Source organism: Hemitrygon akajei, chromosome 30 (assembly GCF_048418815.1).
Source record: "Hemitrygon akajei chromosome 30, sHemAka1.3, whole genome shotgun sequence".
NCBI classification, from domain to species: domain Eukaryota; kingdom Metazoa; phylum Chordata; class Chondrichthyes; order Myliobatiformes; family Dasyatidae; genus Hemitrygon; species Hemitrygon akajei.
In genome coordinates this window covers 22,501,088-22,518,798 of record NC_133153.1, presented here as the reverse complement: position 1 = coordinate 22,518,798, position 17,711 = coordinate 22,501,088, and the positions used below count along the sequence as shown (strand labels likewise).

General features: G+C 39.0%; 2 protein-coding genes across 2 annotated transcripts in view; both read left to right on the top strand.

The window, feature by feature from the left end:
* Positions 1-2,439, top strand: part of LOC140718861 (protein FAM227B-like) — a 73,108-nt gene extending 70,669 nt beyond the window's left edge. The window contains exon 10 of the mRNA XM_073033097.1: positions 1,752-2,439. Within this exon, the coding sequence (XP_072889198.1) occupies positions 1,752-1,885 (134 nt within the window). The 3' untranslated portion in view covers positions 1,886-2,439. The remainder of the gene's footprint in view (positions 1-1,751) is intronic.
* A 5,640-nt stretch (positions 2,440-8,079) lies between these two features.
* The window catches only part of LOC140718674 (protein FAM227B-like), a 162,180-nt gene continuing 152,548 nt past the window's right edge, over positions 8,080-17,711 (top strand). Inside the window, exon 1 of the mRNA XM_073032708.1 lies at positions 8,080-8,140. Coding sequence (XP_072888809.1) covers positions 8,080-8,140 — 61 coding nt within the window. The remainder of the gene's footprint in view (positions 8,141-17,711) is intronic.

The following is a 17,711-nucleotide window of genomic DNA, read 5'->3' as shown; positions in this document are numbered from 1 at the left end:
CATGGTTTTAAATCAAGATGCATAAAGATTCACATTAAGAAACATTAATAAACATTTGAGAGCTGATAGATGATTAAAGGCTTCATCCAAGGAATGGAATTAAATATGACTGCTTTTGTAAATTATTCTTACTAGAAAGGGCAACAAAATTTTAATGTGCTCGTAAAAAATTCTGCCTTGAATCCTTCCTGATAGCAGTTGCAATCTGCTCATAGATCCAGAAACGCACAATCAGCCAGATAATGGAGTTTCCATAGTTATTGGTGATTGTGGAATTTTTTTTTGTCTTGTGGCACATTTCATAAAAATGGCAATTTACTTCATAACTATTTTCAAAAGCCATACTTGTACCTCAAACCTAACTTCATGTAAACTGTTGAACGCAATGGTTAAATGGTTTGCAGCTGTGTGTATTTGCCAATTAATCATTCCCACGAAAAAAGATCAGTGTGCATATAGGGAACAGCAATATTTACTCGTAAAAACATTACATATTATTGAAATTCATCTTAATGGCAGATCTTAAAAAGTAAACAATATGTGCAGTTTTCTCCTTTTATTTCCTATTGCTTGTAATTTCTGGATGGTGAATTTGGTATTTTTTTATTAGGATTACTAGTCATTCAGAGCTTCACTATAATTGAATGTAAATAGGGTCTGTGGATGAATTACAGATGTGGATGCAGTCTCTTGTTGGTTTTATAATCGTTATGCACGTCTTGGCCCAGAGCCAACATTAAACTGCACACAATGCCTTTAGCACTAATTATTGTGTGTGCATGTGCCAGTGTTTGCATGTGGGTGTGTGCACATGTGTATATGCATTGCAAGTGACTGTGTAGCCATTAATTTTAACACCATGGAACACATCTTCAGCATCTGCCCAAATGCCCTGGGAGAAGGCTGCTATTGATTGTGTCGTGACCAATTGCTGAAAGCAGTGGCAGAAGTTATCTCCATGGCCTTTAACAATAGTAGGCACCTCTGCCAACCCAGAATGCCCATAGCCATTGTCAAAACTGGAGACCACCCACAGCCTCAGGCCAGATCACCAGAAGGCTTGTTTGCCACAGCATCTGACTGGCAACTGGAAGTGGATCTTGGCAAGCAATTGAAGTTCCCTGACATTATTGCATCATTATCACTGAGTCCTGACATGGACATTCTGTCAGAAATCTCGAAGCAGGTTTTCATGGTAGAACTGACAATGTCTTGGGAAGATTGGAATGAGGAAATGTTTGAGTGTAAGATTGCTAAATACCAGAACAGTGCCAGAGACAGGGGTGGAAGGCACATCGTGAGCCTTTTGAGGTGGAGTGTAGAGGTTTGCTGGCTGCTTGATCTGCAGAACCTACTCTCTCCTAGGCATAATGGGGGCTGTAAAGAGAAAAGCTAACAGGACCGTCACAATGGCTGCTGAGCATGCCTCCAGATGGTTATAGATCAAGATGTGACTCGTGGATCAGTGCTGCTGGGACATAAGCCAGGCCCTCTTCAAACCTGGCTGGGTCAACTAGGTGAGGGTGTCTGATGCTGAAAGACCCAAAACACTTAATAATCCCAGGTTACTCCTCTGTCTGAGTGTAACCTGGGATGTATTTCAGCATCATATTTTTGCTGGCTTTTTAGCAATATTTGTAGGTTTCTAATTATAATGAGTAATTCAAAAATGCACACTGTCAATTTTACATGCACAAAGAAGGAACTATTTTCTTGAAGTTCACAGGTCTAAGGTTTGTTTTAATTTTTAGGGCTAAAGCCAGAAGAATTTTCCTGGAGAAAATGGAATCTGGAACATTTAGAAAACTCAATGAGTAGGGGAGGTTCTGAAATAAGAAAAAATGTTCTGGCAGAAATAGACCTCAAAGCAAGTAGGTACATATGATAGTGTATGAAGAAAGGTAAAGAATTCTGGTACTCACTGAGATTCCTGGTTCTCTTTTCTTATCCAGTTTTGAAACAGTAGGAACAAAGGAGAACGTTTTGTTTAGGTACAGAAATTTTAAGTCCATCTTGACTGTGAAGTGGAAGAAGGACATGTATTTATAAAGTGCCCTTATGTCACTTTCAGGATGTCTCATAATGCTTTACAACCAATTGAATACTTTCTTAAGTGAAATTACTATTGTGATAGAAGTGAAATATGAGACACAAAATAGCATTGAGACCTGCTGATGGGCATTCAACCACAAGTGCAGGTACAGTTTAATATCTCCATTGATATACAGCACCCCTGACACAACACTTCCTTCATTCTGGTTTGTAGTGTAAATCAAGAGCCTTCCATTTATAATTTTAGTGTTGGTGTAAAATATCCCATCATGTTATGGCAGAGAATGCAGATTATCTCTTGATGTTCTTGACTTTGCTACTAATTAAAAGTGATTGCCAATACAAGAATTATAAAATATGATGTACAACTAGATCAAGTAAGATTCTTTGTTTTGTGTATTATGGTATATTATTTCTAAACTTTTGAAAATGCACAGAGTTTGCTTTCAGTTCCCAGTAAAAGATGATGTTCATTTTCATGCAATGTTTATAATATTTTGTTATGAGTCATTGTAGCCTAGAATTAGGTTTACTGAATGTTGGCAAATGATCACCCAGCATGTTTTATGATATATTTCTGATCTTCATTTTGGATTAACAGCTCTCAAAGATGACAGGAAACTTTGAATGATCTATCAACATCACCTTTCAGCAAAACATTTCAAGTTAATTTTCTCAAAGGTTATGTAACCCTTAAAGTCATAAGGTCAATCAAATAACTTCTCACAGTTCACACAAAATAATATAAATTTCATCTACCTGTCATTTGTGTCCTTCAACTCCCTATACTGGATCCTGGTCAAATGTCCCGGTTTAATAATTGATGTTGTTTGTAACACTATATTCTGCATTCTGATGCTTTTCCCCTTTCGTACTTCATTGACGTACTGTTCTTATGTACGGAATGATATATCTGGATAGCCTGCAAGCAAAAACTTGTCGTTGTTTTTTGGTACATGTGACACTAATCAACCAATTACCAATGACCAGTTCTAAATCTCTCTGTGGGCAACCCTATACACAATTCGATATTCATAACTTACCCAAAATGTATTGTCATCTAGGATGTCTTTCATCATGTATATTTTAAGTTACATTGTTCCACTATTGGCATCCATATCATCAACTCCCAAGGCTTGTAAATTAATTATTACCTGGACAAATTTACATTGAACCTCATCACTGGTGTTACTTCTGTTCTCTGTGTCCTTTCACCTTCCTGCAACTCAAAATATGGTCATCTTCTTACTTTTCTTATTCTGAGGAAAGATTCTTGACCCAAAACATCAACTTTAATTCTCTCCCCATCGATGCTACCTGTTACATTTGCTATTTCTGCTTGGACTTTCAGCATCTGCAGTTTTTTATTCTTATTCTTCAGCAAAACCAATATTCTCGTAACCGCTCTATTTAAAGGGTGATGAAAAATAAATAACTTACAGTACCCTCTCCCATAAAACATGGGTCATTTCTCCAGAAAAATAGTATGATTCGTTTGGGATCACATACAATTTGCTGCGTTTCATAAACTTGATTATTAAGGGAATGACCTAATCATCCCGATTGTGGCTGACTAGTTCTGATGCCAAATGCAGTCTAATAAAGGGATATAAGGGTTAGGGATTAATGGTTATAGTTAAGTATGAGCTACAGTGTAGATTTACTTGAGTATTTTGAGTTTATGAAAAAGGGATTGAGAGTTAATGTAAGGATAAAACCTAATTAATTCTTCAAGATTATGGTCGGTTTTTATAATATAAATGCTGAATGATTGTTTTTGTTGCCTAGTAAAACTGAAATAAAGGATCTAAATTTAGGATAATTACATACAGAAGCAGAGATTGGAAAATCAAGTAGGTTTTTTACTGTGATATAGTATTCTATGATTCAATATTCATGTCTGGAAATTATTGAAGCAATTTTTTCCAAATCCGTACGTTCAAAAACATGCCATTTTTAAGGACTAGTCGGCTTGGCTTCATAACCCTTAATTATCTTCTTAAGAGATAAAATGCTAAAATGGTTGCCTATGTTTGGAAAACAGAATTAATTTGGTTATTTTGGACTCATAGTCTTATTGAGATGAATAATCTTCTCCTATGCTGTAAAGAAATATTAGATGTTATCATCATTGATATAAGGGAAAGCCTTTCATACCAGTAATTATCACTAGTGTAGTTAAATGAAGCACATGAATAGCACCTGAGAAATTTTCCTGTTTTAACTCTTTAACTTTTCTTTGGCTGTTCTTTTCTTTTCCTCAGTTCATAGCTGATGGTGACTAAAACTCTGATTAGGATTGAACATCTAATTATAGTATTCCAGATATTATACTCTGTGAAGCAAGCTTGATAGACAACTTTCTTGTTTCTAGTTTACTAATTCACTATCTTTGCAGCACTATGACAATTAATGTTCTTGCTATAAAGTAATTTGTGAAAATTACAACTCTCACCCTTCAGAATATTTCTCTCTATGTACATGTTCTTCTCTGAAACCAATTTTGTAGAATCTAATATTATTATGTTCAAGGATAAATGATATGATCCACAATTCTTCATACCTCATTGAAATATTTGTATTTACATGTTTGATATTTAAAAATATTATGAAGTATTTCATGCTCATTATAAAATATTCAGACTTATTTCATTCTATGAAGTAAACACCTGTGCATTTCCCACATTAGTGTTACTGCTTATGAACTTATATTCACGTTTGATAACTTTATCCTTAGGCATTGCAGTCTATGGACCAAGTGATGGAAAATGGGATTAGTATAGATGGGTAATAATAGTTGACAGAGACATAGTGGGTTGAATAATATCTCATGAGTATAGGAATATACCATGCAAAATTATCAGCAGCGAATTTGGCTCTTGGGTACGTGGGAACTGGACTTTCAGTAGAAAATGAAATCTTCATTATATTATGAATTTTGCTTTTTATAGATATTATTTTGAATTCATGGTAACAGTTGTTCTTGTAAGTAGATCCCATTTCCTGAATCACTAAACACAAACTGATGGAGGAACCCAACAGGTCAGGCATCATTTGTGAACGGAAATGGACAGTGTTGGGGTTGACACTCTTCGTCTAAATGGATGAATGGTTTTGAATCAAAATGTCAGCTGTCTGTTTTCCTCCACAAATGCTGCCTGACCCAGAGAGATTTTTTGCTCCAGATCAGAGTATCGAGATTCTTCTGAGTGGCCCTTTTAAGTACACAGCCCTTTGGGGTGAGAGGAAATCTAGAGGAGTATTCTAGGAGTCTTTTGCAAATGTTTAAGAGTAAATAAGGACCTCTCTCATCACTAGGACCATATTCCCAATGTATGTTTTATAACTCCAAAACATAAAACTAATTGAAAGGAAAACATGGAGTTGGGAATAAGCTATTTACATTTATTTTTGATTTTACTTTAATGAAACACGTACATTTGACACGGTGGCAAAATGACGAATGCTATTCATGTACTTTTGTGTATAACCATAATGAATTATTTAAACAAATAAAGAATGTTTAATCCAAACAATATATTTACAAAATTTCTCAAATATTACTGTAATATTAAGTACATAACATCCAGAATCTAGGAACATTAGATGAAAATAGCCTGAGGTCAAAGGAGAGTGTAAAGTCATGTTTGGTGTTGTCCTTAAGCTTTATGAGCATTGAGTGATGAACTTAGCACTTGCTGTCACAAGATTGAGGGCAAGAGTAGATGACTGAAACAGGAAATCTTAGTCTTAGGAAGATGGTTTTGGAACATCAATGAAATATGAGCCAGCAAGCATGAAAAAAGCCAGGGTTTGGTATCATTGGAAGAAGACCCTATTTGCTTTGGAAAGTATAGCAGATGAAGATCCCTACCACCCCATGTTTATACCTATCAGTCCCTTAAGTGTCAGATACAAAGTTGACGTTGTTCATTAGCAAGCACTTCCTGTCCTTCCCCCACCTTCTTGCTCTGACTTGCCATCTGATTTTCCAGTCCTGATGAAGGGTCTTGGCCCAAAACTTTGACTGTTTACTCTTTCCATAGATGCTGCCTGGCCTGGCTGAGTTCCTCCAGCATTTTGTGTGCGTTACTTGGATTTCCAGCATGTGCAGATCTTCTCATGTTACTGCACTTGTTGCCCTGTTTTAATATTCGCTGACCTTAAAAAAAAAAAGAAAATCAAAATATCTTGGCATGTTAAAAAGGTTATTGTGTATATAGTTACATTTTTTAAAGAAGGAAAATGAAGTTAATGTTCTATTTTAACATGATTGTAAAGTAGAATTATTTTCTTTTTTCCCTATATTGATTACTTTTACTTACTGCCTCTTCAGCTGTATGCTAGACTTGGTTTAGTGATAGAGAGTTATTAATTATTCAGAAAACTATGGGTTAAAAGTCCCATTCTAGGGACTTGATCACAATGCACTGACACTTCAAGGATAGAGGAATATTTTTTTCAGAAGCAGTATCCTTTGGAGCACTCAATTCCATTAGCTACAGAGATAATAATATTACCTTGTTCTTCATTAAACTTTGCTGTGCATAGATGCTATGGACATTTAGGACATAAGCAAGGTAATAATAATACTTTAAAAGATCTTCATTGTTACTCATTTGGATGAAACAGCTGTATTCACATTTTGGCTTCTAGTGTCTTTTTCTTCTCAATGGTTTAATTCAGATAATTTTGAATAAATGAAATAAATTTCTGAGTACTTAATTGAGATATTATTTAGATTCTACTTTCCTCTGAGTCTCTTTTTAAAAATGTCATTTGAAGCTGATCATTTATGTTTGATGTTCTAGAAATTTCCTAATACGTTAAGATGGTGTTTGAGAAAAGAAGATAAAGAGAGAAATTTTTATTCGTAATAATGTTTGATCAATCATTTGGATGAGGTAACACTGCCAAGTTTGCAATCAACACAAAATTGGATGGGTATGGGGAATGAAAAATGAGCTGTGAGAAGAAGAAAAGAGACACCAGTGTAGCTTAGACAAGTTGGGTAAGTGTGTGAATGATATATATAGTTTAATGTGAATAAATGAGAGGTTATCCACTTTAATTCTAAAAGTAGAAAGGCAAATTATTGAATTGAAATAGATTGGGAAAAGGGAAAGTGCAACAAGACCTGAGTTTTCTAGTGCACCTGTTACTGAAAACTAGCATTTTGTCTTTTGCAAGTGGATTTAAGTACAGGAAAAGAGATGTCGTGCTACAGCTTATAGTGTCTTAGACTACTTTGGAAATCCTGTGGGCAATTTTGATCCCTTTATCTGAGGAAGGATTTCCTTGGCATTGAGAGAATGCAATGAAGATTTGTGCAGCAGATTCCTGACATGTTGATGAGTAGCGATTAGGTCGGTTATTTATTTTTATTTCACATAGAATAGGCCCCTCTGGTCCTTTCAGCTCTTTGAGCCATGCTACCCCAGCAACCCCCAACAATCCAGGTTTAAATCTAACCTAATTATGGGACAACTTACAATGACTAATTAACCTGCCCAGTACGTCTTTGGACTGTGGGAGGAAACCAGAGTACTCAGGGAAAACCCACGCATTCCATGGAGAAGATGTACAGACTCTGCTGGAATTGAACTCTGAACTCCATCGCTCTGAGCTGTAATAGAATTGCGCTAACCACTACACCACTGTGGCACTTGAATGTAGGTTAGGCCTATATTCACTGAAGTATCAAAGGATGAGAGAAGATCTCATAAAAAAACTATAAACTTACATCGTGGCTGGAGAGTCTAATACCAGGAATGTGCCACCTGGGGTGGTAGTAAATGTAAATATAATTGAGGCATTCAAGGGGAGCTCTTAGATAGGCTCATGATGTTACAGGAGATGGAAGGATATACTCATTGTACAGGCAGAAGGAATTAGTTTATTTGGGCATTTGATTGCTAATAAATTACTAATTTATTTGTGGGCTGAAAGGTCTGTTGTTGAAACTAATCTATGTTCTAAAGTGAACAGTCAGTCCCTTTAAGATGTGGAAAGTAAGGAGAGAAGAGCATGTGTCCAATGCAACACTGGAGTTGTTGGAAACTGAATGTGAAGTCTGGAGGGGTAAAAGGTGAGCATAACATGAAACTTGCTTGGTTCTAGGTGGAAAAGGTGGTGAGAGCAGATATATGGGAAAAGGAAGGGTCAGCGATTGGCCATGTGAAGGGGAGAACAGTGTGTAAATGTGCTGCATAAATGTTTCAGAAGTTTTACTTCATGTTAAATAGTCAACGCCTTCAACATCTTGTATGTATTAAATCTACAGTTTTGTAATGTAATATATTAAGCGTCCAGTTGGAAAATAACTCAGTTATTGCTTGTCACCTAATTTAGGAAGAGTTTGCTTGAAATTTTAGATGTTGGTTTTCCAAATTATGAAATGCCAAGTTATTCTTGATTTGATTTCATTGTTTTTGATTTCATTGTTTTCACTTCCAAATTAAGTATTTTTCCTCAATGGAAGGACCGTTGCTCAGGCATGCATTAGTGTATTGTTATGTGATATCAAGCTTCATATTGTAGAAATGAAAACCTTTTATTGGCTTTATAACAGCATATTTTAGGAACTGTACAAAGCCTAGTATTTGGCAAAATAGATTATACCCTGTAGGTAAGTTCAATGTAGTCCCTCGCAATTGTCCCTTCTTATTATGCTGAATACAAGTTCAGGTTTTGAGATAGTTAACTGCAAAATGTGATGTCTTTCAAACTTCAGTAGAGTTAGGTTTGCAGTATGTTAATGTATGATTGGCAGTGTCCCACGTCTTCCCATAATTTACCAGTTCGTAAGTCCTCATAACTGAGTAAATGTATCACCATTTTAAATAATGTAGAGCACACAGCACAGTGATGCAGCAGTTAGTGCCCATCATGTTTCACCCCTTCTCAGTCCACCAAACATATCCAATACCTGTCTTACCACTTGCCCTCTTCTCTTTATACTGCTGTACTTTTTACATGAAACATCAGCAATTCCCTTTACCTTGCAGATGCTGCTGGACCCCTGAGTTCTTCCAGCAGATTGTCTTACCTCCAAAAAAAAAGAAAGATAGTGCCAGGGCATAGGGTAGAAAAAGAAGTGGTGTATGTTAAAGTTAGTTTGCAATGACTTCCTTCTTATAGTTACAATTGTTAGGGAATCCATTAATGCAGACTGCCAACGTGCTTGAGAACAAAAGATAACATACTTTATACCATCAAAACCTTCACAGGAGAAATCCATGGTTAAAAGAACTGAAAGTCTTAAGCTTATATTGATTGTTAGGCTTGGCTGCATCATCAATCAAATCCAGATGTGGTCTTCTCATTTCAGGATTCATGACTAAGTTCACAATTTTTATCCAACTTGCACTGCTGGAACATATTGTAAAATCTGCCACAACAAGCAAGGGATCCGTGACACGAAGGAGTAATTTCAAACAGGGAAAACACATACACCATAAATCAAAAACGATCGCAGCTCTGTTTCACATCCTGTCGTGCAAAGTTAGTTCAACAAACTGTTTGAATCATTGCACCTAGTGGTAGTTCACTAAACTAACTTCTTATTCCAACTGGAACAAGCTAGCTAGTTTGTACAGCAGCCAAGTTTATTTAGTGGACCACACTGTCAAAATCATAGTATAAATGAATAACAGATAAAACTCTACCCAGAGCAGAATATCATACAGAATAACTTGAAGACAGAAAATCCATTTCTGAAAAGAGTCACAAAGAGAATGTGCAAATTATTGACTAGCATAGGTCAAGCTGTGTGATGACAAGTACATCCAAGCTCTTTCAGTAGCTAAGAAGATGCCACATACAGCACAATGGACAAAATTCAAAGACAAGGAAGTTTTTCTTTATAATTTTCTTAAATTTAATTGTCTTTTCATTTTTACTCTTTTAAATAACCTTATTTTGTATGTATACTGTATGACAAAAAAAGAGAAAACTTTTACCACTAAAAATACTCCACATTCAGGCACCTCACAAAATGAACAATTTTCCAAAAACATCCATGTATAAACACACAAAAGAAACCCCTAACAAAAAAGAGAACAAAAATAATTAAGGTGTGCACCAAGAGTCCAAATAATCATTTACCTTAAGGGGAGAGGAGTGGTGATAAGACAAGAAAAATCCTGATGGAAAATAGTATTAAACTTTGGAAGAAACAATAATTCATCAAATTGATGGCATTGTAAATATTCTTATCTGAGGATGTCAATGTTTATTTTCTTTTGTGAAAGATGTATTAAGCATCTTTCAGGTTATAATGTGACTGATGCTGAGCATGCAATTTGTCATTTCTGCCAGCTGCAGTGGGATCCCACCACTAGCCACATATTCTCCACCCATTGCTTCCTGCCTTCCACAGGGACCACTCCATCCATGTCTCTGGTCCACTCATCTCTCCACACCAATCCTCCCTAACCCCTGCCAATTTCCCCTGAAATTGCAAGATTTGCAACACTTGTTCCTGCCTGTCCTCTCTCAAAATTGTTTAAACTGCCCTTTCAGCTAAGGAAAGATTTTCTTGGACTTCCTTCAACATCACCTACTGTAATTGGTGCTCCTGGTGGAGCCTCCTTTACATTGCGAATAATTTATAGAACACCTGTGTTCTGTCCACAATGGCTGTCCTGAGCTTTTGGCTCCATTTTGACTTCCTGACCACAGCACCATTGGTGAGGGTAGCAAAAATAATCATCAAGGGAGGCAGAGGAGCATTTATAAGAATGTTTTGAACTGGTGAGCTGGACCATATTCATGGATTCATCTTTGGGATGTGAACGAATATGCCATAGTTGTAACCAACTTCTTCAAGACTGGCTTGGATGAATGTATGTTTCAAGAACATATCAAGTCTTCCCAAAGCAGAAGACCTGGATGAATTAGGAGATTTACAGTCTGCTGAGGGCTAGATCTGTGTCTTTAATGATGAATGATCCAGAACCCTGCAAGAAGTTATGTCTGACCTACAAAAGGCCAGTGTTACTGTGAAAAGGTAATTAAATATGATGCTATACAGACACAATCTGATACATGACAGCTATGTCAGGGTTTGCATGCCTTTACTTCCTATAAGGCAAAACCTGGTAGCATAAATGGCCACGATGCTTCACTTCTTGATGAGCTCAATGCCTTTTGTGCTTAGTTTGAAAGAGAGAATAACATTATGCCCATGTGTATCCTCACAGCATCTGGCAATACTGTGATCACTGTCTCAAAAAGCCAACGTCAGAACATCCTTCAAGAGGGTGAACCTCACAAGGCATCGGGCCCCAATGATGTACCTGGCAGGGTCCTGAAAACCTGTGCTGACCAACTGGCTGAAGTGTTCAAGGTCATCTTAAACCTCCCACTACTGCAGTTAGAGATTTGCACCTTCTTCAAAAAGGCATCAAACATACTGGTGCCTAAGCAGAGCAGGTTGAGCTACCTCCACGACTATCTCATTGGCAGCATTCATATCTATAGAGATGAAGCACTTTCAGAAGCTGGCCACAGCTCAAATAAACTGCTGCTTGAGCAAGATTCAAAGATTCATTTAAGACCATAATATACAAGAGCAGAGAATATATGTAATAAACAACCTGAAATTAATACTCCTGTTTGAGTACTGTTGGTGGGGCAGCCTACCTGGGGGAAACAACAGTGGCCACACCTCTGGCACAGAGTCTGGTCCTGTGGCTCAGAAGTGTAGGGAAAGGAAGAAGGCAGCAGTAATAGTGGACTCTATAGTTAGGGGGTCAGACAGGCAATTCTGTGGACGCAGGAAAGAAACACGGATGGCAGTTTGCCTCCCGGGTGCCAGGGTCCGGGATGTTTCTGATCGCGTCCAAGATATCCTGAAGTGGGAAGGTGAACAGCCAGAGGTCATGGTACATATTGGTACCAACAACATGGGGAGGAAAAGGGAGGAGGTCCTAAAAACAGATTACAGGGAGCTAGGTAGGAAGTTGAGAAGCAGGACCACCAAGGTAGTAAACTCGGGATTACTGCTTGAGCCACGCGACAGTGAGTACAGTATAGGAATAGAGTGAGGTGGAGGATAAAGGCATGCCCGAGGGATTGGAGCAGAGGGCAGGGATTCAAATTTCTGGATCATTGGGACCTCTTTTAGGGCAGGTATGACCTGTACAAAAAGGACGGATTGCACTTGAATCCAAGGGGGATCAATATCCTGGCAGGGAAGTTTGCTAAGGCTATTGAGGAGAGTTTAAACTAGAATTGCTGGGGGGGTGGGAACCGAACTGAAGCAACAGAGGTAGGGGCGGTTGGCTCACAAATAGAGAAAGCTTGCAGATAGTGCGAAAGGGAAGATAGGCAGATAATGGAGAAGGGATACACTCAGACTGATGGTTTAAGATGTGTCTATTTTAATGCAAGAAGCATCATGAACAAAGCGGATGAGCTTAGAACGTGGATCAGTACTTGGAGCTATGATGTTGTGGCCATTACAGAGACTTGGATTGCTCAGGGGCAGGAATGGTTACTTCAAGTGCCAGGCTTAGATGTTTCAGAAAGGACAGGGAGGGAGGCAGAAGAGGTGGGGGCGTGGCATTGTTGATCAGAGATAGTGTCACAACTGCAGAAAAGGAGGAAGTCATGGAGGGGTTGTCTACTGAGTCTCTGTGGGTGGAAGTTAGAAACAGGAAGGGGTCAATAACTCTACTGAGTGTTTTTTATAGACCACCCAATAGTAACAGGGACATCAAGGAGCAGATAGGGAGACAGATTCTGGAAAGATGTAATAATAACAGGATTTTCGTGGTGGGAGATTTTAATTTCCCAAATATTGATTGGCATCTCCCTAGAGCAAGGGGTGTAGATGGGGTGGAATTTGTTAGGTATGTGCAGGAAGGTTTCCTGACACAATATGTAGATAAGCCTACAAGAGGAGAGGCTGTACTTGATCTGGTATTGGGAAATGAACCTGGTCAGGTGTCAGGTCTCTCAGTGGGATAGCATTTTGGAGATAGTGATCACAATTCTTTCTCCTTTACCATAGTATTGGAGAGGGATAAGAACAGATAAGTTAGAAAAGCGTTTAATTGGAGTAAGGTGAAATATGAAGCTATCACACAGGAACTTGGAAGCATAAATTGGGAACAGATGTTCTAGTGGAAAAGTACAGCAGAAATGTGGCAAATGTTCAGGAGATATTTGAGTGGTGTTTTGCATAGGTACGTTCCAATGAGACAGGGAAAGGATGGCATGGTACCGGAACTCTGGTGTACAAAGGCTGTTGAAAATCTAATCAAGAAGAAAAGAAAAGCTTACAAGAGGTTCAAAAAACTAGGTAATGATACAGATCAGGAAGATTATAAGGCTAGCAGGAAGGAGCTTAAGAATGAAATTAGGAGAGCCAGAAGGGGCCATAAGAAGGCCTTGGTGAACAGGATTAAAGAAAACCCCAAGGCATTCTACTAGTATGTGAAGAGCAAGAGGATAAGACATGAGAGAATAGGACCAATCAAGTGTGACAGTGGAAAAGTGTGTATGGAACTGGAGGAGATAGCAAAAGTACTTAATGAATACTTTGCTTCAGTATTCACTATGACAAAGGATCTTGGCGATTGTAGGGATGACTTACAGCGGATTGTAAAGCTTGAGAATATAGACATTAAGAAAGAGGATGTGCTGGAGCTTTTGGAAAGCATCAAGTTGGATAAGTCTCTGGGACCAGATGAGATATACCCCAGGCTACTGTAGGAGGCAAGGGAGGAGACTATTGAGTCGCTGACAATGATCTTTGCATCATCAATGGGGATGGGAGAGGTTCTGGAGGTTTGGAGTGTTGCAGATGTTGTTCCTTTATTCAAGAAAGGGAGTAGAGATAGCCTAGGAAATTATAGACCAGTGAGTCTTACTTTGGTGGTTGGTAAGTTGATGGAAAAGATCTTGAGAGGCAGGATTTATGAACATTTGAAGAGGCATAATATGGTTAGGGGTAGCCAGCATGGCTTTGTCAAAGGCAAGTCATGCCGTATGAGCCTGATTGAAATTTGTTGAGGATGTGATTAAACGCATTGATAGAGCAGTAGATGTAGTGTATATAGATTACAGCAAGGCGTTTGATAAGGTACCCCATGCAAGGCTTATTGAGAATGTAAGGAGGCATGGGATCTAAGGGGACATTGCTTTGTGGATGCAGAATTGGCTTGCCCACAGTAGGCAAAGAGTGGTTTGTAGACGGATCATATTCTGCATGGAGGTCGGTGACCCATGGTGTACCTCAGGGATCTGTTCTGGGACCCCTTCTCTTCATAATTTTTTATAAATGACCTGGATGAGGAAAGTGAAGGATGGATTAGTAAATTTGCTGATGACATAAAGGTTGGGGGTGTTGTGGATGATGTGGAGGGCTGTCAGAGGTTTCAGCAGGACATTGATAGGGTGCAAAACTGGGCTGAGAAGTTGCAGATGGAGTTCAACCCAGATAAGTGTGAGGTGGTTCATTTTGGTAGGTCAAATATGATGGCAGAATATAGTATTAATGGTAAGACTCTTGGTAGTATGGAGGATCAGAGGGATCTTGGGGTCCGAGTCAAAGCTGCTGCAGATGTTGACTCTATGGTTAAGAAGGCATATGGTGCATTGGCCTTCATCAATCGTGGGATTGAGGTTAAGAGTCAAGAGGTAATGTTGCAGCTATGTAGGTCCCTGGTCAGACTCCACTTGGAGATCTGTGCTCAGTTCTGGTCACCTCCTACAGAAAGGACGTGGAAACTATGGAAAGGGTGCATAGGAGATTTACAAGGATGTTGCCTGGATTGGGGAGCATGCCTTATGAATATAGGTTGAGTGAACTTGGCCTTTTCTCCTTGGTGCAGCGGAGGATGAGGGGTGACCTGATAGAGGTGTATAAGATGATGAGAGGCATTGATTGTGTGGATAGTCAGAGGTTTTTCCCCAGGGCTGAAATGGCTAACATGAGAGGGCACAGTTTTAAGGTGCTTGGAAGCAGGTACAGAGGAGATGTCAGGGGTAAATTTTTTATGCAGAGAATGGTGAGTGTGTGGAATGGGCTGCATCCAACAGCACAGCCAAGAAGGGCCAAAAGGCCTGTTTCTGTGCTGTAATGTTCTATGGTTCTATGGGTCTTTTAAGGGACTCCTGTATAGGTATATGGAGCTTAGAAAAATAGAGGGCTATGGGTCACCCCAGGTAATTTCTAAAATAAGTATATGTTCAGCACAGCATTATGGGCTGAAGGGCCTGTATTGTGCTGTAGGTTTTCTATGTTTCTTCACAGACATCCATGAAACAAGAAACCCCATGTAATGAATGATAGAAAGACTGAAGCCCCAAAGCTCTCCCCCACTCCTCACTTTACACAGGCAACAGCAAAAGCCCCTGGACACTCTGCAATTTGCCTATTGCAACAACAGGTCTACAGCAGACACTAGTGCACTGGCTCTTTATTGACTCTCTGGAGCACCTAGATGGCAGATAAATATATATCAGGCTTCTTTAAATGATTACAGGTCACATGCAACGCTATCATCCCTTCATGACAAATCAGCAAGCTTCAAAACCTGGGCCTCCGTATCTTCTTCTGAAACTGCATCTCGAATTTGCCTCTCAGGAGACCACAGTTAGTGTGGATTGGTAGTAACATCTCCTCCTTGTTAACACTTAACACAGTGTGCTTAGCCTACTGCACTCTCTAATTTCATGACTGTGTAGCTAGGAGAAGAGGAGGCTGAGGAGTCCACAACTGTACACAGTACTCCAGCTATGACATCACCAAAGCTTAGTAATAAGAAATGAAAACTTATTCCAGTCAGAATGTAAAAAGATCTTCTTCTTCATGTCTCATACTTGTGTGCTTATTTTGTATGTTTTGTGCATCAGCATTCCTAGATCTCTTTAAACATCTAGATTTACATTTTTTTGGTATTTAAGTAATTTTCTTTCTAGTCCTGTTAATATGAATAATCTCATATATACCACACATATCTCTTCATCCACACATTTGGCCTGTCTATTTCCCTTTACAAGCTCTTTTCATTCTCCTCATTAAATGGCTTTTCCTGCTATCTTTAAATCTGGATAAATCCTCTGTGTTATTTCATCTAATTACTGAGATCAGGACTGATAATTGCAGTGCTCTACAATTAACACTGTGCCAAACTGAAAAGAACCTTTTATTCCTACTCTTTGTTCACTGTCTTTTAATTAGTCTTCTGTTGATGTTAGAGACAGATGAGACTGCAGATGCTGGAATCTGGAGCAATACACAAAATGCAGTAGGAGTTCAGGTCAGGCAACAACTATGGAGAAAAATGGGTAGTTGATATTTCAAGTCAAGACACTTTGCCTGTCTAGATGAAGAGTCGCAGCCAAAAACATTGATTGTACATTTCCCTCCATAAATGCTGTCTGGCTTGCTGAGCTTCTGTTGATGTTAATTTAATATCTTTAATCATAGGGGTTCTTAGTTTATGTAACAGCCTTTCATGTGTCTTTTAAAAATTTGGATAAATGACATCCACTAATGCTAACAATAATCCTTCTTAGTGCAAGTGGTTTAGATAGGGCAAAATTTGTTTGGTGTATCGAGGAGGGTTTCCTACATCATCATGTAGATAGACCAACAAGAAAAGGGCTGCATGACATTTTACCCAATTTACACTATATCTACTAGGTGAACAGACAGACAGACTCAACCAGTTTATGCAGACAGACGTGGTACTTACAGAGCCATCCCATGCCCTCATCTTGTCTTCTTTGACCACATCTCCATAATGTTGCATACCGACTACTGCTGAAAATGGAGAAACCAGTCAAGAGAACCATCACTGTCAGAAGTAATGAGGCAATCTTTATGCTTTGGGGCTGCTTTGAATGGCTATGGCCCCAGTGCAAGTTGGTGGGAGAAGGCAGTTTAAATTGTTTCAGTGTGGATTAGGTGAGCCAAAGAGTCTATTTCTGTGATTATGACTCTATGACTAACTGGCAGAGCCGTTCAAAGAGGCTGCCACAAACAGAGAAGACACAAACCGTGAGGAAAATGCCTTATCTGTCACTGGCAACATCAGTAAGTGTGTAGATGACTTTGGTACATCAAGAATGGTCATTTCATGGCCCAACCAGAAACCCTGGTTGAACGCTAAGGTGTGCTCCCTACTCAAAGCCCAGGACATTGCCTCAGAGCTCTCAAAACAGTCAGGAGAAACCTCATCTTGGGCATTAAGAGGGCAAAGATTGTCTACACTCAAAAAATTCAAGAACACCTGGTAATGATCCCTGGTGTAGATGGCTGGGCATCAAGGGGCATTACTGACTATGCAAAGAGAAACAGCACCAACTGTACCAGTTGTACCAATTGCCTCTAAGCAATTCTTATTGCCACTGCAAGGCATGCAACACAATGCTGGCCACGAAGGCTGCCCCTCTCGCAGCCACTGTCTGTATTAGCAACAGACATGAGTAGGGCTCTGTAGAGAGTAAGGCGGCAGGGCTAGACAACATTCCAGGCCGAGTACTCAGGGATTGTGCCCTGACATCTTCACAGACATTTTTAGCACTTCACTCTTCCAGGCTGCTGTCCCCACATGTTTCTAATCAGTCACCATCATCCCTGCATCAAAGAATTCTACATATTCAGAACTATATGACTACTGCCAGATGGTGCTGATGCTGAT